This window comes from Oncorhynchus kisutch, unplaced genomic scaffold (assembly GCF_002021735.2).
Source record: "Oncorhynchus kisutch isolate 150728-3 unplaced genomic scaffold, Okis_V2 Okis05a-Okis16b_hom, whole genome shotgun sequence".
In the NCBI taxonomy this organism is placed as follows: Eukaryota; Metazoa; Chordata; class Actinopteri; order Salmoniformes; family Salmonidae; genus Oncorhynchus; species Oncorhynchus kisutch.
Genome location: NW_022261982.1, coordinates 7,016,191 through 7,040,393, shown reverse-complemented (window position 1 = coordinate 7,040,393; position 24,203 = coordinate 7,016,191). Strand labels below are relative to the sequence as shown.

General features: G+C 42.1%; 1 protein-coding gene across 1 annotated transcript in view; it reads right to left on the bottom strand.

Annotated features, from left to right (window-relative positions):
- Positions 1–898: 898 nt before the first annotated feature.
- The window catches only part of LOC109887205 (gastrula zinc finger protein XlCGF7.1-like), a 34,984-nt gene continuing 11,679 nt past the window's right edge, over positions 899–24,203 (bottom strand). Inside the window, exon 3 of the mRNA XM_031813567.1 lies at positions 899–4,483. Within this exon, the coding sequence (XP_031669427.1) occupies positions 3,687–4,483 (797 nt within the window). The 3' untranslated portion in view covers positions 899–3,686. The remainder of the gene's footprint in view (positions 4,484–24,203) is intronic.

The window sequence follows — 24,203 nt, the reverse complement described above, 5'->3', positions numbered from 1 at the left end:
CCAAATTCACATAAATGCATAAATGACAAAGACATATAGTACATGGTTGCAGTTTGTTTTAGGCAGCACTATGTACTATTTGTAATTGTCTCGCTGCTACCGCACCGCAAGCGGTACCGGAGCGCCAAGTCTAGGTCCAAAAGGCTCTTTAACAGCTTCTACCCCCAAACCACAAGTTTGCTGAACAATTCATCAAATGGCCACCTGGACCATTTGCGTTGTATTTGAATGTGATTGCTTTTATCAAATATGTTTATTTTGTTATTGTGTGCTGAAATATATTGTTTTATACACATACAGTACCAGTCAAAAGTTTAGAACACCTACTCATTCAAAGGTTTAGAACACCTACTCATTCAAAGGTTTAGAACACCTACTCATTCAAAGGTTTAGAACACCTACTCATTCAAAGGTTTAGAACACCTACTCATTCAAAGGTTTAGAACACCTACTCATTCAAAGGTTTAGAACACCTACTCATTCAAAGGTTTAGAACACCTACTCATTCAAAGGTTTAGAACACCTCCTCATTCAAGGGGTTTTCTTTATTTGTACTATGTTCTACATTGTAGAATAATAGTGAAGACATCAACACTCTGAAATAACACATATGGAACCATGTAGTAACCCAGAAAGTGTTAAAAATATCAAAATATTTGTTATATTTCAGATTCCTCATAGTAACCACCCTTTGCCTTGACGACAGCTTTGCACACTCTTGGCATTGGCTACTAACAACAGCAACTGCATAGTCTATTTTACTATGACGCCCTACCAAGTAAAAAGGCAGTAACTGAGAAAAATGTATTTTATTTACCTTGGTTTCACAGGAACTTTATGCAGTTACTGCTAACATGACCCCCATTTTCTCCGAAACACAATAGAGGCAAGACACTTGTTCACATGATTAAGCATGTATTTAATGTAGCAAAAATCACAAAACTCATTTTCTACCAAATTAGCAGTTACTGCTGTCAGGAGTTCACCTAGGGGTCATGATTGGGGCTGTAGCAAATGATTGATGTATTAGAATAATTGATTATGCTTATGTTGTATTAATAGAAGGGGAGGGGTAATAAGACCCCACCCTCTTTACATTTATAGAGTCCTAGACTACAGATTTACAATATATATACACATTATGAGGTTTGAATATTATTCCACAGTGGTTTTCTAGTTCTCTCCCCCTTATAAAGAGACCCCCCTGAGAAATGTGTGACTGAGACAGAACTCTGCAGGGGAGTGTAGGAGATAAGACAAGTCAGACATTCCACTATAAATCAACTTGGACATTTTACTGCTAAGGTTTTAGATAACACACTAAGAGCCTTGTTTATATAGCTGTGTAGGCATGGTTTTGGTATCATGAGTAAAAGATAACGACGTAGGCAGTGACATCACTTCGGGTTCGATAAAATAACACGGGACATTTTCTTTGATGCAGAACTTACTGGGAAACATGCGTGCCATGTTCCTGATTGTCAACTTCTGTCTACAATTGCATTATTAAAGGTTTTGAATGATTTAATTAAAGATATTGTCATAATTCTAATTTCACCAATGATTGACAGGGAACAGGAACGAACCCTAACAGTGCCTTTTTGTTTGGTAGGGCAGCAGTATGGCCCTGTCCCTCTGGTAAACGGTAATGTTATGTATACACAGTATTTCACTTCAAACAGTTTATTTCATTTAATTATACACAGAAAAGAGGTTGCACAGCATAAATTCATGTACGAACAATTTTTCCATCGATTTTTGTAATTTAGCAGATGCTCTTATCCAGAGCGACCGAAGGGACAAAATATGGTTAATTGCAAGGGCACAATGCCAGATTTATCACCCAGGCGGCTCGGGATTCAAACCAGCAACCTTTCAGTTAATCTTTTTTTAGTTTTTTTGAATTTTACCGCTTTTTTTCTCTCCCCAATTTCGTGGTATCCAATTGTTGTAGTAGCTACTATCTTGTCTCATCGCTACAACTCCCGTACGGGCTCGGGAGAGACGAAGGTTGAAAGTCATGCGTCCTCCGATACACAACCCAACCAACCATCTGTACCAACCTTGGTTAGCGCTCACTGCGCCCGGCCCGCCACAGGAGTCGCGATGAGACAAGGACATCCCTACCGACCAAGCCATCCCTAACCCGGACGACGCTAGAATTGGGCGCGAACCCAGGGACTCGTGATGGCACAGCTGGCGCTGTAGTACAGCGCCCTTAACCACTGCCCCACCCGGGAGGCCGACCCCAACGCTATCAATTCACTTCAATATAGTTACTCAAATACATTCATCATCAATGACTAAAATAATGATTCTAGTATTAAAATACAATTTAATAAACACAAGTAGTCGATTCATAGCCTGTTTATCATTAAACAAAAGGTATTTAGTAATATAAAATAATCCACCCAAACTAATGCTGAAAACGGATCACAACATCTTTATCTGATATACACTGAGTGTACAAAACATTAGGAACACCTTCCCAATGTCAAGTTGCAGCTTCTTTTGTCCTCAGAACAGCCTCAGTTCATCAGGGCATGGACTCCCAAGGTGTTGAAGGTGTTCCACAGGGATTCTGGCCCATGTTGACTCCAATGCTTCCCACAATTATTTCAAGTTGGCTGGGAGTGGATCTCTACTCCGAATAGCTCCTTCCATCTCCTCCCACAGATGAACAATTGGATTGAGATCTGGTGACTCGTCAGGCCACTGCAGTAAACTGAATTCCCTGTCATGTTCTTGGAACCATTCCTGGACAAGCGTTGTGCCATGGGGCATAATCCTGCTGAAAAAAATCTAAGGGATGCACCTGATTGGCAATGATGTTTAGATATCCTGTGGTATTCAAACATTGCTCCACTTTTATCAAGGGGCCCAGTGTGTGGCATGAGAACACACTCTACACCATCACCACCAGCCTGCAATGTTGACACACAGCAGGGATTAATGTACTCGTGGTTTCCTCCATACCCTAGTCCTCCCATCAGCATGACACAGCAGGAACCAGGGTTCATCAGACCAGGCAATATTTTTCAAATTCTCCAGTGTTTTCATTCCTTAGCTCACTGCAACCGCACTTTCTTGTTTTTTTGCTGGAAGCTAATGAGGATCCATAATAAATACACAAAAACTATGTCATTGAGGAACAGAGCTTTCACCCGAGTTCACCTGGTCAGTCTACATCATGGAAATAACAGGTGTCCTTAATGTTGTGTCTACCAGCTCATTCCCACAGAAAACTGCAGAGGGAAGCAGTACCACCCAGTCAAGCATCAGGCTCCATTGTGAGACGTCTCACAGAGTATACTGATGAAGCTTCTCTCCTTTATGCATACATTGGTGTCTTTTTAAATGGCCCATTTGATAAAAATGCTCCAGTCAGAGCAGGAGTAAGGCTTCACTCAAGTATTTAACTAGGGAAGGGGGATACCTAATCAGTTGTACAACTGAACGCATTCAACTGAAATGTGTCTCCCTAATTTAACACAACCCCTCTGAATTAGATGTGCGGGGGATGCCATAATTGACATCCACGTCTTCGGCGCCCGGTGAACAGTGGGTTAACTGCCTTGTACTGGGGCAGACTGACAGATTTTTACCTTGACAGCTGGGAGATTCAATCCAGCAACCTTTCAGTTAATGGCCCAATGCGCTAACCACTAGGCTACCTATGTATATGTTCATGTATGTATATGTTCATGAGTTTTCAGGTAGTCCAGTCGAGAAAAACCCTTTCCACAGTCAGAGCAGGAGTAAGGCCTCTCTCCTGTGTGTGTTCTCTGATGACCTTTTAGCTGAGATGCTGTTGTGAAGCATTTTCCACAGTCAGAGCAGGAGTAAGGCTTCTCTCCTGTATGTATACGTTCATGTGTTTTTAAGGTGCCCAGTTGAGAGAAAGTCGCCCCACAGTCAGAGCAAGAATAAGGCTTCTCTCCTGTGTGTGTTCTATGATGAACTTTTAGCTGAGATGCTGTTGTGAAGCGTTTTACACAGTCAGAGCAGGAGTAAGGCTTCTCTCCTGTATGTATACGTTCATGTGTTTTTAAGTGGCCCAGTTGAGAGAAACTCTTTCCACAGTCAGAGCAGGAGTAAAGCTTCACTCCTGTATGGACACATTCATGTGTTTTTAAGTAGCCCAGTTGAGAAAAACTCTTTCCACAGTCAGAGCCTTTGTGAAAACGTTCATGTTGTTTTAAGGTGCCCAGTTGAGAGAAACTCGCCCCACAGTCAGAGCAGGAGTAAGGCTTCTCTCCTGTGTGCACTCTCTGATGACCTGTCAGAGCCTTTGATGTTGTGAAATTCTTCCCACAGTCAGTACAGGAATACAGATTCTCAACTGTGTGAATTTGTAGGTGTATTTTTAGCTTTGAAAGAATTGGGAAAATCTCTTTACAATGTGGGCAGTGGTGAGACCTCTTAGGTCTGTGATCTTCCTGCTGTTGCTCTCTGGATGTAGAGAATGTCTCAACATGGTCTCCTGTGTGAACAACATCAGAAGAACCAGTCAGTTGGTGTGATAGACAGTGGGGAGAACAAGTATTTGATAACCTGCAAAATCTGCAGTGTTTCCTACTTACAAAGCATGTAGAAGTCTGTAATTTTTTATCATAGGTACACTTCAACTGTGAGAGACGGAATCTGAAACAAAAAAATCATAGTGTGATTTAATGGATTTAAGTAATTGATTTGCATTTTATTGCATGACATAAGTATTTGATCACCTACCAACCAGTAAGAATTCCGGCTCTCACAGACCTGTTAGTTTTTCTTTAAGAAGCACTCCTGTTCTCCACTCATTATCTGTATTAACTGCACCTGTTTGAACTCGTTACCTGTATAAAAGACACCTATCCACACACTCAATCAAACAGGCTCCAACCTCTCCACAATGGCCAAGACCAGAGAGCTGTGTAAGGACATCAGGGATGAAATTGTAGACCTGCACAAGGCTAGGATGGGCTACAAGACAATAGGCAAGCAGCTTGGTGAGAAGGCAACAACTGTTGGCGCAAATATTAGAAAATGGAAGAAGTTCAAGATGACGGTCAATCACCCTCGGTCTGGGGCTAAATGCAAGATCTCACCTTATGGGGCATCAATGATCATTAAGGAAGGTGAGGGATCAGCCCAGAACTACACGGCAGGACCTGGTCAATGACCTGAAGAGAGCTGGGACCACAGTCTCAAAGAAAACCATTAGTAACACACTACGCCGTCATGGATTAAAATCCTGCAGCGCACGCAAGGTCCCCCTGCTCAAGCTAGCGCATGTCCAGGCCCGTCTGAAGTTTGCCAATGACCATCTGGATGATCCAGAGGAGGAATGGGAGAAGGTCATGTGGTCTGATGAGACAAAAATAGAGCTTTTTGGTCTAAACTCCACTCGCCGTGTTTGGAGGAAGAGGAAGGATGAGTACAACCCCAAGAACACCATCCCAACTGTGAAGCATGGAGGTGGAAACATAATTCTTTGGGGATGCTTTTCTGAAAAGGGGACAGGACAACCACCGTATTGAGGGGAGGATGGATGGGGCCATGTATCGCGAGATCTTGGCCAACAACCTCCTTCCCTCAGTAAGAGCATTGAAGATGGGTCGTGGCTGGGTCTTCCAGCATGACAACGACCCGAAACACACAGCCAGGGCAACTAAGGAGTGGCTCCGTAAGAAGCATCTCAAGGTCCTGGAGTGGCCTAGCCAGTCTCCAGACATGAACCCGATAGAACATCTTTGGAGGGAGCTGAAAGTCCGTATTGCCCAGCGACAGCCCCGAAACCTGAAGGATCTGGAGAAGGTCTGAATGGAGGAGTGGGCCAAAATCCCTGCTGCAGTGTGTGCAAACCTGATCAAGAACTACAGGAAACGTATGATCTCTGTAATTGCAAACAAAAGTTTCTGTACCAAATAATAAGTTCTGCTTTTCTGGTGTATCAAATACTTATGTCATGCAATAAAATGCAAATGAATTACAAAAAAAAAATATCATACAATGTGATTTTCTGGATTTTTGTTTTAAGACTCCGTCTCTCACGGTTGAAGTGAGAAAAAAATTACAGACCTCTACATGCTTTGTAAGTAGGAAAACCTGCAAAATCGGCAGTGTGTCAAATACTTGTTCTCCCCACTGTACATGTCAATCAAATGTATTTTATGAAGCCCTATTACATCCAAAGTTGTCAAACAGCTTAACAGAAACCCAGCCTAAAATCCTAAAGAGCAAGTAATGCAGATGTTGAAGCAGTGGGCCCAAAAAAACTCCCTAGAAAGCAGGAACCTAGGAAGAAAGGTAGAGAGGAACCAGGCTCAAAGGGGTGGCCAGTCTTCTTCTTGCTGTACCAGGTGAAATATGTATTCATATCAGTAGGTTGTACAATCGAAGGGGGAATAAAACTATTCTACAAGTGGGTAAAGGTTTAAAGCTAAAAAAGTGGTAATGGTTGTGAAAATTATGAGCCACTTCACTACTTCACTTCTTTAGTCGACACTGATATCCCAGTGAATAAAACAAATGCTGACAATATTGGTGTCAAACCATGAAATAATATTTACCTTCTCATTGAAACAGTTCATCATGAAACAGCTTTACTGCAACTTTTCATACACAGTGGGAAGTTGGAATGAACAAACTTAGTTAGAACCAGCTCTTACCATGAGAAACAGATGTTCCAATCTTCTCCTCCTCTTCTTCATCTTTAATGTTGACATTCAACTCCAGTGTTTGACTGCAGTCTTCCAGCTTCACTGATGCCATCTCTGGATCCTGCAGTGCAAACTGGGCTCCACTGTAACAATCAGGACCCAGTGACTGTGGGTTTGGACTCAGTGTGGAAGGAGAGAGGCAGGCTGGGTTTGTCCTCACTATTGATGTTACCGGCCTCAGACTTAATTCTAGTCCTGTAGTAACAATGAACAACAGACAAAAAGTTATTTTCTAAGACAGTTCTGGCACTTTATTTATTCTCTAAAAACATATTATATTAGTTATTGTTAATTGAGCTAATTCAGTGCTTGACTTGGACTGAAATAGATACCGGTACTGTTTATATTTAGGTGAAGCAGCTCCACAATACTGTTGAGCTAATATTCTATAAGAGGAACATGAGCTCAAACTGTAGACATTTGAGGTGAACTATCCAAGTCAAGCACTGATCTCATTTCAATAGATCTGGTAGCTAAGCATTGACAACGCAACATGGATTCATTCACATTAGACAAAGTATACACTCTTAAATCAGGCTACACAACTTAAGTGTACTTAATCTATAGTAGATTTCCTCAATTCACATAAATGCATAAATTACCATTTAGTACAAGGTTGCAGTATGTTTCAGGCAGCACTATGTACTATTTTCCTGAATAACCTTGTCGTCACTGTATTATTGTATCAAAAACCAATAGTAAAAAAAAAATAATACCAAACGTGATATTACCTGAATGGATTTGTTACCTAGCATGGTATTACATGTTCTTTTGATATTAGACAGTATAAACATGTTATTACATACCAGTAGTAAAAAATAGACACAAATATTGTCTTCTTAACATCACAGTTCTGCCCATATCTTTATTCTGAAGATTTCTGAAGGTTGCGTGCCTGCCCAGAACTTCGCGTTTCCACTCACTACCAACTATGGTAGTGAGTACCCCAACTATGGTAGTGAGTACCCCAACTATGGTAGTGAGTACCCCAACTATGGTAGTGAGTACCCCAACTATGGTAGTGAGTACCCCAACTATGGTAGTGAGTATACCAACTATGGTAATGAGTATACCAAATATGGTAGTGAGAGGAAGCCCACTGGCCGGCAGTGGGAGAAGATGGCACGACAAGGACTTTGGCCGACATTCAGCAAATGTTCTAGTCAATGAAACATCCGATACAGTTCTGTTCCCAGAACTAAAATCTGTTATAAACAAGAGTGGACTAAGTTTTGTAGACTTTACCCTAAGCAAAAAAAAATCTTCGGTGCAATCGTTTGTGAATTCAGAGATCCTTGAGATGGCCTTTCCCATTATATGAGAAGGGCTGTGCTTAATTTGAGCCAGATCCTCCGGCACCTCTCAGTTTTGTAGTCGTTCGTTCCGGAACCCATTTGCCAGGATCAGGTAGCCTACCTCTTGTGGCATGAAAAATGATTTATACTGTTTGCAATGTAAAAATCAGAATAAAAGCAGAGTAATTACATTTGGATTCCTCTGTAATTATCATGCCTCCTAAAAAACAATGTGAAAATGTGCCTGATATAAGAATGTATTAATGTTGGGACGAACCAGGTTTATGGTTTGTGCAACATTGTAGCCTATTTAGACCAAGGTGTGGCCATTGCTGTGGTGAGAGAGAAGCACGCCTGTATCTCTCACAGAAATAAAATGAGATTCACTTTCTATGATCTCTCTCCCTCTCTGTGCTGTTATAGACATGAGCCGGAATCTCATCTCTCCAGCATTGCACTTCTTCATTTATTTCCTGATAGAATAATAGCTGTGGGAAGTGTGTTGAGGTGCTGCAGGACTCTGCAGTCTGTTCAGAAAGAAATGAAATCATTCCCAATACAACACCAGGAGTATTTAGTTACAGAGGATCAATAGCTAATTTAAAATAGCCCAGCTGTGGATTGTGTGTAGCCAAATCACAAGGCATGTCTACCGTCAGGAACATGTGGCAAATCTGTCAGTGAACAGCATGCAGCCAAAACAGGCCTTTAGCAATATTTCTAATACAATCACTGGAAAACACAGGTTGTAAAGCAAATGGATCCTGCTGAAAAGAAAATACTAATCTGTCTGTATGTTACCAAGTTATCAACTTCCAAATAGGCCTATTGATCAAACAGCATTGTTTTTACAAGGTAAAGCAAGAGAGATAAGCTTTTGTCCGGTGAGTGAGCTGAACATCATTGGGTGAGTCAGTGAAACTGGAAAGCTTGTTTAGGACTATAACTTCCTCCTCATATTGTATAATGTGTTTCTCCTCACACCTGGCCTAGGCTATTGATGGATTAGAGACAGTCGTTTTTATTGACCTCAGATTCTCAGTTTGTCAGTATCAAAGTAGTCTGCCATTTTGGTCATTTATTCAAAGTCCCCAGTCATCTAAAATGATGTAGAACTGCATGAAATCTGTTTAAAAGGCCACATTTTTCCAGGACTCCAGGCTACAATAAATGTACTCTGTGTGCAACTTCTGCAAGCAGCTCCACACCACTACTCTTTGCCAGTACACTAAAGCCATGATAATGCATGCAATGCTTTATTATAAAAGGTATTTTATTTAATGTGTTCTGCTACCGCAGAGACCCCCAGGTCACCACCTCTCGGGCTCACAGTTTGGTCCCTGCATCTCCCAATTTACACATGATTCACTGGAGAAATGGGTAGCTGCCGCTGCCTATTCCGGGACACATGTCCTTTTGCATAGAATTTGTGAGGATGTTGAATGTGGCCTGTGGCCTGTGGCCTGTGGAATGTTGTCCCGCTCATCTTCAATGTCTGTGCGAAATTCTAGGATATTGGCGGGAACTGGAACAAGCTGTTGTACACGTTGATCCCAAACATGCTCAAAGGGTGACATGCCGGAGTATGCAGGCCATGGAAAAACTGGGATCTTTTTCAGCATTTTCAATTGTGTACAGATCCTGGCGACATGGGGCTGTGCGTTGTCATGCTGAAACATGAGGTGATGGCGGCAGATGAATGGCAGGACATTGGGCCTCAGGATCTCAGCATTGAAATTGCCATCGATAAAATGCAATTGTGTTTGTTGTCTGTAGCGTAAGCCTGCCCATATCATAACCCTGATACCACCACGGGGCACTCTGTTCACAACACTGACATCAGCAAACCACACGCCCACACAACACCATATATGGCAGTCTGCCGATGTGAGGCTGGTTGGGCATACTGACAAATTCTCTAAAACAATGTTGGAGGCGGTTTATAGTAGAGAAATAAACATTAAATTATCTGGCAACAGCTCTGGTGGAAATTCCTAGAGTCAGCTTGTCAATAGTATGCTCCCTCAAAACTTGAGACTGTGGCATTGTGTTGTGTGACAAAACAGCACATTTTAGAGTGGCATTTTTGTATTTATTAGGGATCCCCATTAGCTGCTGCCAAGGCAGCCCCTACTCAGCTACTCTTGTCCCCAGCACAAGGTGCATCTGTGTAATGATGATCATGCCATTTAATCAGCTTCTTGATATGCCACACCTGTCAGGTGGATGGATTATCTTGGCAAAGGAGAAAATCTCGCTAAAAAGGGATGTACAAAATTTGAGAGCAACAATGATCCATTTCTGCAGTGCAATTGACAACCGTGGCTATAAATGCTAAAAAGCCCACCTTAATGAAGCATTTTACCACGTGCCTCAGCTCATCCACACCCCACTAGCTTCGGGTAGCTGTATACCAATCGAGTACCACAGTATAAATCCTAATTCGCAAAACACATAGCAGTCAAATAGGAAAATGGTTCCAATAATTTCTCTCATAGGGGATTTTAGAAACACTTAAACAAGGGCTGTGTTTCGTGTAGACCTACACTGGTGTTTTGATAACCATGTAAATCTCTCTAGGACAAAATGATCAATATATTTGCCTGTATTTACCCCCACAAAAATGACATGTAATTAGCTGCTAATGTGGCTATAATAAACAACTACAAAATGCTGATGGTCTAGACAAGTCTGCCAAATCAAGACAAAGGTAAGGATCTCTGGATTAAATAATGTTAACCAAATTTAGTAATGAATAAATAGGCTACATTTATTTAAATGGACAATTCTCTGAACTGTCTTGTGCAAGTTTTAAATTGACACAATACCTGTTAGCAAAGGTGTCAGCTAGAGATGATGTGCAGGAGCTTGCAGGGATTTGTAGTTTAGCATGACGTCTACTTTGACACTAATTACCGTTTTCAAATCTGAGAAGAAATACAGTCTAATATATTGATAAGTCACCTTGTCCAAGAGAAATGTACACAGTTATCAAAACGTCATGCCAGGGTAAGCCTACACGAAACACAGCCCTTATGTTAAGTGCTTCTAAAAGTAACTTAAATGATCAATTTGAACCATATGATACAAACAAAAATGGAAATATCACACTTACATAAGAATTCAGACCCTTTACTCCGGACTTTCGATTTATTATTTAATATTGGAAATGTGAGGACTTTTGTTGTTAGCGTTTGGTTATGTTTTTGTCTATCTTTGGGTTGGGGTGTGTGTGGGGAATTGTGATTGTTGATTGCTCTATTTGGAACTAATGAATGTGTAAAATATATATATATATATATATATATATATAAATAAGAACGATGGAGGCAACTGTGGGGACCTTCAACGCTGCATAAATGTATTGGTTCCCTCCCCCAGATCTGTGCCTCGACATAACCCTTTTCATGGAGCTCTACAGACATTTCCTTCAACCTCATGGCTTGGATTTTGCTCTGACACGCGGGACCTTATATAGACAGGTGTGTGCCTTTCCAAATCATGTTCAATCAATTTAATTTATAACCGGTGGACTCCAATTAATTTGTAGAAGCCTCTCTAGGATGATCAATGGAAACAGGATGCACCTGAGCTCAACGTCAAGTCTCATAGCAAAGGGTCTGAATTCTTACACTACTGGTCAAATGTTTTAGAACACCTACTCATTCAAGGGTTTTTCTTTATTTTTACTATTTTCTACATTGTAGAACAATAGTGAATACATCACAACTATGAAATTACAAATATGGAATCATGTAGTAAATAAATAAAAAAGTTAAGTCAAAGTATATTTTATATTTGAGATTCTTCAAATAGTCACCCCTTGCCTTGATGACAGATTTTCATTCTCTCAACCAGCTTCATGAGGAATGCTTTTCCAACCGTCTTGAAGGAGTTCCCACATATGCTGAGCACTTGTTGGCTGCTTATCCTTCATTCATTAAAACACTGGCAGTTTGTCTACTTCACTTCTTTAAATCTACTACCACTTGGCTACCGCTACCCCAGTCAACAGCCCTGCACCACCCACAGCAACTTGATCAAGCCTCCCCCATTTCTCCTTCCCCCAAATCCAGATAGCTGATGTTCTAAAAGAGCTGCAAAATCTGGACCCCTACAAATCAGCTGGGCTTGACAATCTGGACCCTCTCTTTCTAAAATGATCCACCGCAATTGTTGCAACCCCTATTACTAGCCTGTTCAACCTCTTTCATATCGTCTGAGATCTCCAAAGATTGGAAAGCTGCCGAAGTCATCCCCCTCTTCAAAGGGGGAAGACACTCTAGATCCAACGGTTACAGACCTATATCTATCATGCCCTGCCTTTCTACGGTCTTTGAAAGGCAAGTCAACAAACAGATCACCGACTATTTCAAATCCCACCATACCTTCTCCGCTATGCAATCTGGTTTCCGAGCTGGTCATGGGTGCACCTCAGCCACGCTCAAGGTCCTAAACGATATCATAACCGCCATCGATAAGAGACAATACTGTGCAGCCGTATTCATCGACCTGGCCAAGGCTTTCGACTGTCAATCACCACATTCTTATCGGCAGACTCAACAGCCTTGGTTTCTCAAATGACTGCCTCGCCTGGTTCACCAACTACTTCTCTGATAGAATTCAGTGTGTCAAATCGGAGGGCCTGTTGTCCGGACCTCTGGCAGTTTCTATGGGGGTGCCACATGGTTCAATACTCAGGCCGACTCTCTTCTCTGTATACATCAATGATGGCGCTCTTGCTGCTGGTGATTCTCTGATCCACCCCTACGCAAACGACACCATTCTGTATACTTCTGGCCCTTCTTTGGACACTTAACTAACCTCCAGACAAGCTTCAATGCCATACAACTCTCCTTCTGTGGCCTCCCAACTGCTCTTAAATGCAAGTAAAACTAAATGCATGCTCTTCAGCCGATCACTGCCCTCACCTGCCCGCCTGTCCAGAATCTCTACTCTGGATGGTTCTGACTTAGTGGACCTTTGTAATGTGGACCATTACAAATACCTCGGTGTCTGGTTAGACTATAAACCGTCCTTCCAGACTCACATTAAGCATCTCCAATCTAAAATTAAATCTAGAATCAGCTTCCTATTTCGCAACAAAGCCTTCTTCACTCATGCTGCCAAACATACCCTCATAAAACTGACTATCCTACCGATTTTTGACTTCCGCGATGTAATTTACAAAATAACCTCCAGCACTCTATCACAGTGCCATCCATTTTGTCACCAAAGTCCCATATACTACCCACCACTGCGACCTGTATGCTCTCGTTGGCTGGCCCTAGCTTCATATTTGTCGCCAAACCCACTTGCTCCAGGTCGTCTATAAGTCTTTGCTAGGTAAAGCCCAACTTATCTCAGCTCACGGGTCACCATAGCAGCACGAGCTCCAGCAGGTATATTTCACTGGTCACCCTCAAAGCCAATTCCTCCTTCGGCAGCAGAGAACTGGAAGGAAAGGTGACCAATGACTGGAACGAATTGCAAAAATCAATGAAGCTGGAGACTCATATTTCCCTCACTAACTTTAAGCACCAGCTGTCAGAGCAGCTCACAGATCACTGCACCTGTACATAGCCCATCTGTAAAAAGCCCATCCAACTACCACATCCCCAGACTGTTATTTATTTTTTGCTCCATTTCACACCACTCCAGTGTTTAATTGCTAAATTGTAATTACTTCGCCACTATGGCCTATTTGTTAACTTACCTCATTTGCACACACTGCATATAGATTTTTCTATTGTGTTATTGACTGTAAGTTTGTTTATTCCATGTGCAACTCTGTGTTGTTGTTTGTGTCGCACTGCTTTGTTTTATCTTGGCCAGATCGCAGTTGTAAATGAGAACATGTTTTCAACTGGCCTACCTGGTTAAATAAAAGGTTAAATTGAAAAAAATGTAATACTCTGAGCACTCCAGATGTCCCTGTGAATAAAACAAATGCTGACAATACTGGTGTCAAACCATGCAGGTCTCAGTAGCATGAAATAACATCTACCTTCTCATTGAAACAGTTCATCATGAAACAGTTCTACTGCAACTTTTAATGCACAGTGGGAAGTTGGAATGAACAACAAACTTCTTACCATGAGAAACCTCTTCTTCATCTTTAATGTTGTCATTCAGCTCCAGTGTTTGACTGCAGTCTTCCAGCTTCACTGATGCCATCTCTGGATCCTGCATTGCAAACTGGGTTCCACTGTCACAATCAGGACCCAGTGACTGTAGGTTTGTACTCAGTGTGGAAGGAGAGTGGCAGGCTGGGATTGTCCTCACTGTTGATGTTAACGGCCTCAGACTTAATCTGAGTCGGTCTGTAGTAATAAAGACAAAACAGACACAAGAGTTATTTCTTGACAGTTCTGGCACTTTATTCCCTAAAATATATATTATATTTCTTCTTGTTCAATTATCTAATTCAGTGCTTGACTTGGACTGAAATAGGTGCCCATGCTCATTTTGGGTGCCGGTAATGTTTATATTTAGGGGCAGGAGCTACACATGACTTTTGAGCTAATATTCTATAATAAGAGGAACATGATCTCAAGCAGTAGAAATGTAAGTATTCTGCTCTGGTGAGCTCCTGTCCAAATTAAGCACGGATCTCATTTCAGGTAGCTAAACATTGACAACAAATACAGGACTAACATTAGGACTAAGATTGAATCGTACTACACCGGGTCTGTAGTGGTGCAGGTTGAGAGCTTCATGTTCCGTAGAGTCCACATCACCAACAAACTAACATTTTTTTTTTTACATTTAATTTAACCTTTATTTAACCAGGCAAGTCAGTTAAGAACAAATTCTTATTTTCAATGACGGCCTAGGAACAGTGGGTTAACTGCCTGTTCAGGGGCAGAACGACAGATTTGTACCTTGTCAGCTCGGGATTTGAACTTGCAACCTTCCGGTTACTAGTCCAACGCTCTAACCACTAGGCTACCCTGCCGCCCAAGCACGCCAAGACAATTGTGAAGAGGGCACGACAAAACCTATTCCCCCTCAGGAGACTGAAAATATTTGGCATGGGTCCTCAGATCCTCAAAAGGTTCTACAGCTGCACCATCGAGAGCATCCTGATTGGTTGCATCACTGCCTGGTATGGCAACTGCTTGGCCTCTGACTGCAAGGCACTACAGAGGGTAGTATGTATAGCCCAGTACATCACCGGGGCCAAGCTTCCTGCCATCCAGGACCTCAAAACCAGGCGGTGTTGGAGGAAGGCCCTAAAATTGTCCAAGACTCCAGCCACCCTAGTCATAGACTGTTCTCTCTGCTACCGGACAGCAAGCGCTACCAGAGCACCAAGTTTAGGTCCAAGAGGCTTCTAAACAGCTTCTACCCCCAAGCCATAAGACTCCTGAACAGCTAATCAAATGGCTACCGAGACTATTTGCATTTGCACCCACCCACGCTGCTGCTACTCTCTTATCTATGCATAGCCACTTTAATAACTCTACCTACATGTACATAATTACCTCGACACCGGTGCCCCCCGCACATTGACTGTACCCCCTGTATATTGCTCTGCTATTGTTATTTAATGCTGCTCTTTAATTATTCTTCTCTTACTTTTTCTAAGGTATTTTCTTAAAAATGCATTGTTGGTTAAGGGCTTGTAAGTAAGCATTTCACTTTAAGGTCTACACCTGTTGTATTCGGCTCATGTGACAAATAAAATGTGATTTGAAAACATTAATTCATTCACATTAGACACAAAGGACAACGTAAGAGCACTTTATAGTAGATTTCATAAATTCACATAAAATTACTCCAAAACCATGTAGTACATTACAAGGTCACTGTTTGTTTTAGGCAGCACTGTTACTATTTTCCTGAACAACCGCGTCTTCATTGTATTATTTCAATCAAAAAAAAATGTATTACCGGTTCACAATACAGTAACAGACCGAGTGGGGACCGCCATTTTGCCAGCTCGTCAATTTTACACAAAACCAATAACATGCAACAACAAAAAATCTCAAATAAATGGATTCTTTATGAAATTACCTTGAGAAAAATGTACATCCACTCAGACAAACCCAAAGTCTCTAGCTATGTGACTTGTAAAATAGTTAACCACATTCTTCACTCGGTTTGACAAAAATTACACATCATACGTGACAATACCTTAATGGATTTGTTACCTAGCATGGATTGACATGTTCTTTCGATATTGTAAAGTTTAAACGCGCTATTACATACCTGTAGTAGTAAATTGAAACGGAAACATACAAAGGTTATCTTCTTGACTGCATCGTTCTGGGGCTTTCGTTATTCTGAAAAATGATGCCCGCGTGCCGGGAACTTCCTGTTCCCCACTACCACAGTGCAACCTTCTGTGCATTCCGGGATCCTTGGGATGGCCCTATACACGAGAAGGGGATAGATGCTGCTGCCGCCGCCTCCTCAGTGGTGTAAACTAAAGAACTTAAGTAAAAAAAAATCTTTAAGAGATGACAAAAGCAGTTTTCTTTGAAAAATAAATGAATGTTTATTTATAGCACATGCTTAGAGCAAATGCCCCTCTAACTAAATGTAGCTCCAAAGGAACTCTAATTAAAGGAATAGTTCAATCAAATTACAAATGTCCACCTTGGTTTCATCACCCTGTATACAATCCAAATAATGTGCACTTCAGCAGTGAAGTTCTATAGATGGAGGACTTTCAGTACAGCAGTGTTCCCCAATCCTAGTCCCAAAGGGTGTACATGTATGTTTTTGCCCTCACACTCACATACCATATTCAGTTCAAAGGCTTGAGTTGCTTAGTTGAATCCAGTGTGTGTGTGTGTTAGGGGCAAAAACAAAAAATCACCCCCCTTTGGGTCCCCTGGACCAGGATTGGGAAACACTGCAGTACACAGCAAAAAGTGTGATGATTCAAATTTCATGCAATTATCATAAAGACATTTTCATATCATTATCATCAAACTTTTTGCTTTGTACTGAAAGGGATTGCTAATGAACAAAATACTACAATAAAAGTTATTTTTGTGAAACATCCCTTTCATAGAATCTACCACCCCATTAAAGGAGTAGTTTACTATTTTACAACTTGAAGTCCTGTTTGTAAGATTACTTGATTGATCTTACAAACTAGGTACAGTATGTACTTAGGAGATGAATCTCTGATCTTAGCAGTGCAATTCTTACGCCCCCACGTAATGTCACTGTGGTTCTTCAATGTTTCCCGATTTTTTTCCCGGTGGGATATTTTGTCTAATAAACCTGGGTCAATGGAAACCTGCCTACTGATGCCATCTCTGGATCCTGCAGTGCAAACTAGACTCCACTGTCACAATCAGGACCCAGTGACTGTAGATTTAGAGTGTGGAAAGAGAGAGGCAGGCTGGGTTTGTCCTCAGTGTCAATCTGTCAACTCTGAATAGAATCTGAGATCAACTTCCTGGTCCTTCCCTGTGCATGCTACACCCCCTCTCATTGTTACTGTGTGTATGAACACATATGAACACAGGTGAGTTCACAGCTCTTTCACTCTGAGCATTCATATCAATGACTCACCCTTGAAGGGACCATCAATACCAGAGTTCTCCAATACTATTTACATTATCAACTGCATTTCAACAGCCTGACCCTCAGTATAGTCCCAGTAGTACAGTATAGAAGGGGCAGACGGAGCGGTCTTCTGGTCACGCACCGATCCCGAACATACTACTCGCTAATATCCAGTCTCTTGACAACAAGGTAGACAAAATCCGAGCAAGGGTTGCCTTCCAGAGAGACATCAGAGATTGTAACATTCTTTGTTTCACGGAAACATGGCTCACTCGGGATACGTCATCAGAGTCGGTACAGCCACCTGGCTTCTTCACGCATCGCGCCGACAGAAACAAACATCTCTCTGGTAAGAACAAGGGCGGGTGTGATTGCCTTATGATTAACGAGACGGGGTGTGATCATAACAAAGTACAGGAACTCAAGTCCTTTTGTTCACCTGACCTAGAATTCCTTACAATCAAATGTCGACCGCATTATCTACCAAGAGAATTAATTATCTTCGATCATAATCACAGTCGTGTATATTCCCCCACAAGCAGACACATTGACGGCCCTAAAATAACTTAATTTGACTCTATGTAAACTGGAAACCACATATCCTGAGGGTGCATTTATTGTAGCTGGGGATTTTAACCAGGCTAATCTGAAAACAAGGCTCCCTAAATTCTATCAGTATATCGAATGCGCGACCCGGGCTGGCAAAACCCTGGATCATTGTTATTCTAACTTCCTCGACCCATATAAAGCCCTCCCCCGCCATCCTTTCGGCAAATTTGACCACGACTCCATTTTGTTGCTCCCAGTCTACAGACAGCAACTAAAACAGGAAGCGCCTGAGCTCAGGTCTGTTCAACGCTGGTCCGACCAATCGGATTCCACGCTTCAAGATTGCGTCGATCACGTGGACTGGGATATGTTCCACATATCGTCGGAAAATAACATCGATGAATACGCTGATTCGGTGAGTGAGTTTATTAGCAAGTGCATCGGTGATGTTGTACCCACAGCGTCTATTAAAACATTCTCCAACCAGAAACCGTGGATGATGGCAGCATTCGCGCAAAACTGAAAGCGTGAACCCCTGCTTTTAATCAGGGCAAGGTGACCCGGAAACATTACCGAATACAAACAGTGTAGCTATTCCCTCCGCAAGGCAATCAAACAAGCTAAGCGTCAATACAGAGAAAGTAGAGTCGCAATTCAACGGCTCAGACATGAGAGGTATGTGGCAGAGTCTACAGTCAATCACAGACTACAAAAGGAAAACCAGCCTCGTCGCGGACCACAATGTCTTGCTCCCAGACAAACTAAACAACTTCTTTGCTCGCTTTGAGGACAATACAGTGCCACTGACACGGCCCGCTACCAAAACCTGCGGGCTCTCCTTCACTGCAGCCAACATGAGTAAAACATTTAAACGTGTTAACCCTCACAAGGCTGCTGGCCCAGATGGCATCCCCAGCCGCATCCTCAGAGCATGCGCAGACCAGCTGGCTGGCTGGTGTTTACAGACATATTCAATCAATCCTTATCCCAGTCTGCTGTTCCCACATGCTTCAAGAGGGCCACCATTGTTTCTGTTCCAAGAAAGCGAAGGTAACTGAGCAAAATGACTATCACCCCATTGCACTCACTTCTGTCATCATGAAGTGCTTTGAGAGACTAGTCAAGGACCATTTCACCTCCACCATACCTGACACCCTAGACCCACTCCAATTTGCGTACAGCCCCAATAGGTCCACAGACGACGCAATCACACTGCACACTGCCCTAACCACGCTGTACAAGAGGAATACCTATGTAAGAATGCTGCTCATCGACTACAGCGCAGCATTTAACACCATAGTACCCTCCAAACTCATCATTAAGCTCAAGACCCTGGGTCCTGGACTTCCTGACAGGCCAGCCCAACGTGATGAGGGTAGGTAACAACATCTCCGCCCCGCTGATCTTCAACACTGGGGCCCCACAAGGGTGCGTTCTCAACCCTCTCCTGTACTCCCTGCTCACCCATGACTGCGTGGCCATGCACGCCTCCAACTCAATCATCAAGTTTGCAGATGACACTACAGTGGTAGGCTTGATTACCAACAACGACGAGATGGCCTACAGGGAGGAGGTGAAGGCCCTCAGAGTGTGGTGTCAGGAAAATAACCTCACACTCAATGTCAACAAAACAAAGGAGATGATCGTGGACTTCAGGAAACAGCAGAGGGAGCAGCCCCCTATTCACGTCGACCGGACAGTAGTGGAGAAGGTGGAAAGTTTTAAGTTCCTCGGCGTACACATCACGGACAAACTGAAATGGTCCACCCACACAGACAGTGTGGTGTTTGAGGCACAGCAGCGCCTCTTCAACCTCAGGAGGCTGAAGAAATTTGGCTTGTAACCAAAAACATTCACAAACTTTTACAGATGCACAATCGAGAGCATCCTGTCGGGCTGTATCACCGCCTGGTACGGCAACTGCTCTGCCCACAACCGTAAGGCTCTCCAGAGGGTAGTGAGGTCTGCACAACGCATCACCAGGGGCAAACTACCTGCCCTCCAGGACACCTACACCCCCCGATGTCACAGGAAGGCCATAATGATCATCAAGGACAACAACCACCCGAGCCACTGCCTGTTCACCCCGCTATCATCCAGAAGGCGAGGTCAGTACAGGTGCATCAAAGCTGGGACCGAGAGACTGAAAAACAGCTTCTATCTCAAGGCCATCAGACTGTTAAACAGCCATCACTAACATTGAGTGGCTGACTTACAAACAGAGACCTGGAGGTGAAAGAAGCGCACTCCTGTTGAGTTGAGGTGCTGGCTAGCGGAGTAGAACACCTGTTGAGTTGAGGTGCTGGCTAGCGGAGTAGAACACCTGTTGAGTTGAGGTGCTGGCTAGCGGAGTAGAACACCTGTTGAGTTGAGGTGCTGGCTAGCGGAGTAGAACACTTGAAAAAGGAAAGGAGAGACCCACACTTTAGAAGCTCAGACGCAATAATTTAATAACCTAATATCCAACGTTTCGACAGACAAGCAGTCTTCATCAGGGTATAATGAGAAGCACTGTGAGTCACTAGTTTATATAGTGTTAAAGGACACACAGGTGTCTGTAATCATGGCAGGGTGTGCCCTGATATCATTGGTTAATTCTCAGATAAAAATAACATATCAAAAACATGAATGAGAGCATACGATCATAGATACAATTTTCCTACATAGGCCAACAAACATTTACAATGAATAGCAACATCACAACAATCACAAGAATGGCTTCAGATCAAAGTATACGCTGAGACTGAAGAGAGCAAGGGTCTTTAAATGAAAGATCCAGGTAGCCTCTCGTTTTAATAAATTGTCGAGGTCACCTCCTCTCATAGGGAGGGTGACATGTTCGATGCCGATATAACGTAGGGACGAAATCGAGTGGTTCGCTTCCAAAAAGTTGGCCGCAACAGGGTAAGTGGATTTCCTGCACCTAATGGTGCTACGACGCTCCGAGATTCACACTTTGTTTTACCCACATAATTTTTACTACAAGGAAAAACTCTTACAAAAATGTAGCAGCCTGTACATCTAATCATTAGTGATCAGACATGCTGTATTGCATGGAAACTGTAGGCTACTAACAACAGCAGCTGCAAAGTCTAGCTGACTATGACCCTGGCCAGAGGGACATGGTAAACAAAGTGGTAATGTTGTGTATTGTATATACAGTATTTCACATCAAACAGTTTATTTCATTTAATTATACACAAGAGAAGAGGAGGTTGCCCAGCAGAAATTCACGTACAAACATTTTTCATTACATTTGTGTCATTTAGCAGATCTCTGGATAAGAGCGACTTACAGGACAAATAAGAGTTAATTGCCTTGCTTAAGGGCACAATTACATTTTTCACCTAGTCGGCTCGGGATTCAAACCAGCAACCTTTCAGTTACTGGCTGTTAGGAATTTTACGTATAATGACTAAATGATGTTTACATTTAAAAGTAATGATAGGACTGTAACGAACAGAATTCTACCCTGTCTGATGAAGAATGTTTGTACAAGGAGGAAGTGTTAACAGACAACTTGTGACCACTGTGAAACTAACAACAGGAAAGATGTCTGGTCCCCACCCAGAGAGGGGAGAAGCCGTTGGGCTTGCAGTAGACTGTGTAACGTTGTAGCATATGATAAGCCTTGTATGCATAGGAGAAGACTTGTAAAACAGCATTGTCATTGTCTGAGAGGAGGAGGGAAATTTATGACGAAATGAGAGGTATATAAACCAATGTACATAAAATGATGGGCAGAGCTCTTGTAAATAAACATTGCTGACTATTGTAGACTGGCCTCTGTCTGTTTCATTTCAATAAGAACCTTACAAATTCTTGGTAACAGACAGAGTATTTGAATTGAAGTTCAGTTTATGAACATTGAGAACAAAATTCTCTTAACACTGGCCCAACACTCTTAACCACTAGGCTACCTGCCGACAGACCAATTAACTTCTATACAGTTACTCAAACACATTCATCATCAATGACTAAAATAACGGATCTAGTATTAAAATACTATTTAATAAATCAAAGTAGTCGATTCATAGCCTGTTTATCATTAAACAAAAGTTATATAGTAATATAAAATAATCCACCAAAACTAAATGCTGAAAACTGATCATCATCAGCTCGTTCCATCTCCTCCCAGAGATGAACAACTGGATTGAGATCTGGTGACTCGTCAGGCCACTGCAGTAAACTGAATTCACTGTCATGTTCTTGGAATCATTCCTGGACAAGACTTGTGGCGTAATCCTGCTGAAGAAATCTATTTGCAGATGGATACACTGCTGCCATGAAGGGATGCACCTGATGGGTAAGGATTCCTTAGAGATCCTGTGGCATTCAAACATTCCACATCTTTTATCAAGTGGCCCAATGTGTGCCCTGAAAACACACCCCAACCATCACACCACCAGTCTGCAATGCTGACACACGGCATGGATGCAGGCAGTGGTGTACAGTTCTTAAGTGGAAATTATTTAAAGGACTTTAGTAGTTTTTTGGGGTATCTGTACTTTACTATTTATATTGTTGGCAACTTTTATTTCACTACATTCCTAAAGAAAATTTTCTTTTTTACTCCATACATTTTCCCTGACACCCATTATATTTTTAATGATTAGCAGGACAGAAAATGGTCCAATTCACACACTTATCAAGAGAACATCCCTGGTCATCCCTACTGCCTCTGATCTGGCGGACTCACTAAACACAAATGCTTCGTTTGTAAATGATGTCAGTGTTGGAGTGCACCCCTGGCTATCTGTAATATAAAAAAACTATACAATTGTGCCATCTGGTTTGCTTAATTTCAGGAATTTGAAATTATTCATAATTTTACTTTTGATACTTGAGTATATTTACAACCAAATACTTTTACTCAAGTAGTATTTCACTGGGTGACTCACTTTCACTTGAGTCATTTTATATTAAAGGTATCATTACTTTCACTCAGTCTGACAGTTAGGTACATTTTCCACCACTGGATGTATGTACTCGTGGTTTCCTCCATACCCCAGTCCTCCCATCAGCATGAAACAGCAGGAACCAGGATTCATCAGGCCAGGCAATATTTTTCAATTTTCCAGTGTTCAGTGTTTTCATTCCTTAGCCCATTGCAACTGCAGTTTCTTGTTTTTTGCTGAAAGCTAATGGGGATCCATAATAAATACACAAAAACTACATTATTAACGATCATAGCTTTTAACCTGGTTTCACCTGGTCAGTTTATGTCATGAAAAGAGCAGGTGTCCTTAATGTTTTGTACACAGTGTAGGTTGTGTCTACCAGCTCATTCCCACAGAAAACGGCAGAGGGAAGCAGTACTACCCAGTCACAGAGGATATTCAACCCTAAGGTCATGTCAATATCTTTACAGTAGAAACTAACAAAACACACCAAAACTGACACGGTGCACACTAATCAGTAAAGAAAAGAGAAGCTAACATTCTATAACTCTCCCTTTCCTCTGTACAGTTCTCTCATAGTGAGAAACTATAGGATTACATTGGAGTGTTCTACACTTTCTTCATTTGATCCAATTCAACGTTGCCAATTATTTAATGACATGAGAATGAAGTGGAGTGTCTAATCTTAGCTGGTCTGAGAGAGCTGATGAGGCTTCTCTCCTTTATGTACACATTGGTGTCTTTTTAAATGGCCCAATCTGTAGAATCTTTTCTCACAGTCAGTGCAGTGATAAGGCTTCTCTCCTGTGTGTATACGTTCATGTCGCTTTAAGTTGCACAGTAGAGAGAAACTCGCTGCACAGTCAGAGCAGGAGTAAGGCTTTTCTCCTGTGTGTATACTTTCATGTCGCTTTAAGTTGCACAGTAAAGAGAAACTCGCTGCACAGTCAGAGCAGATGAAAGGCTTCTCTCCTGTGTGTGTTCTCTGATGAAATTTTAACCTAGTTGATGTTGGGAAGCATTTTACACAGTCAGAGCAGGAGTACGGCTTCTCTCCTGTGTGTGTTCTTTGATGAACCTTTAGCTCAGTTGATGTTGTGAAGCATTTTACACAGTCAGAGCAGGAGTATGGCTTCTCACCTGTATGTTTTTGTTCATGTGTTTTTAAGTGGCCCGGTCGAGAGAAACTCTTTCCACAGTCAGAGCAGGAGTAAGGCTTCTCTCCT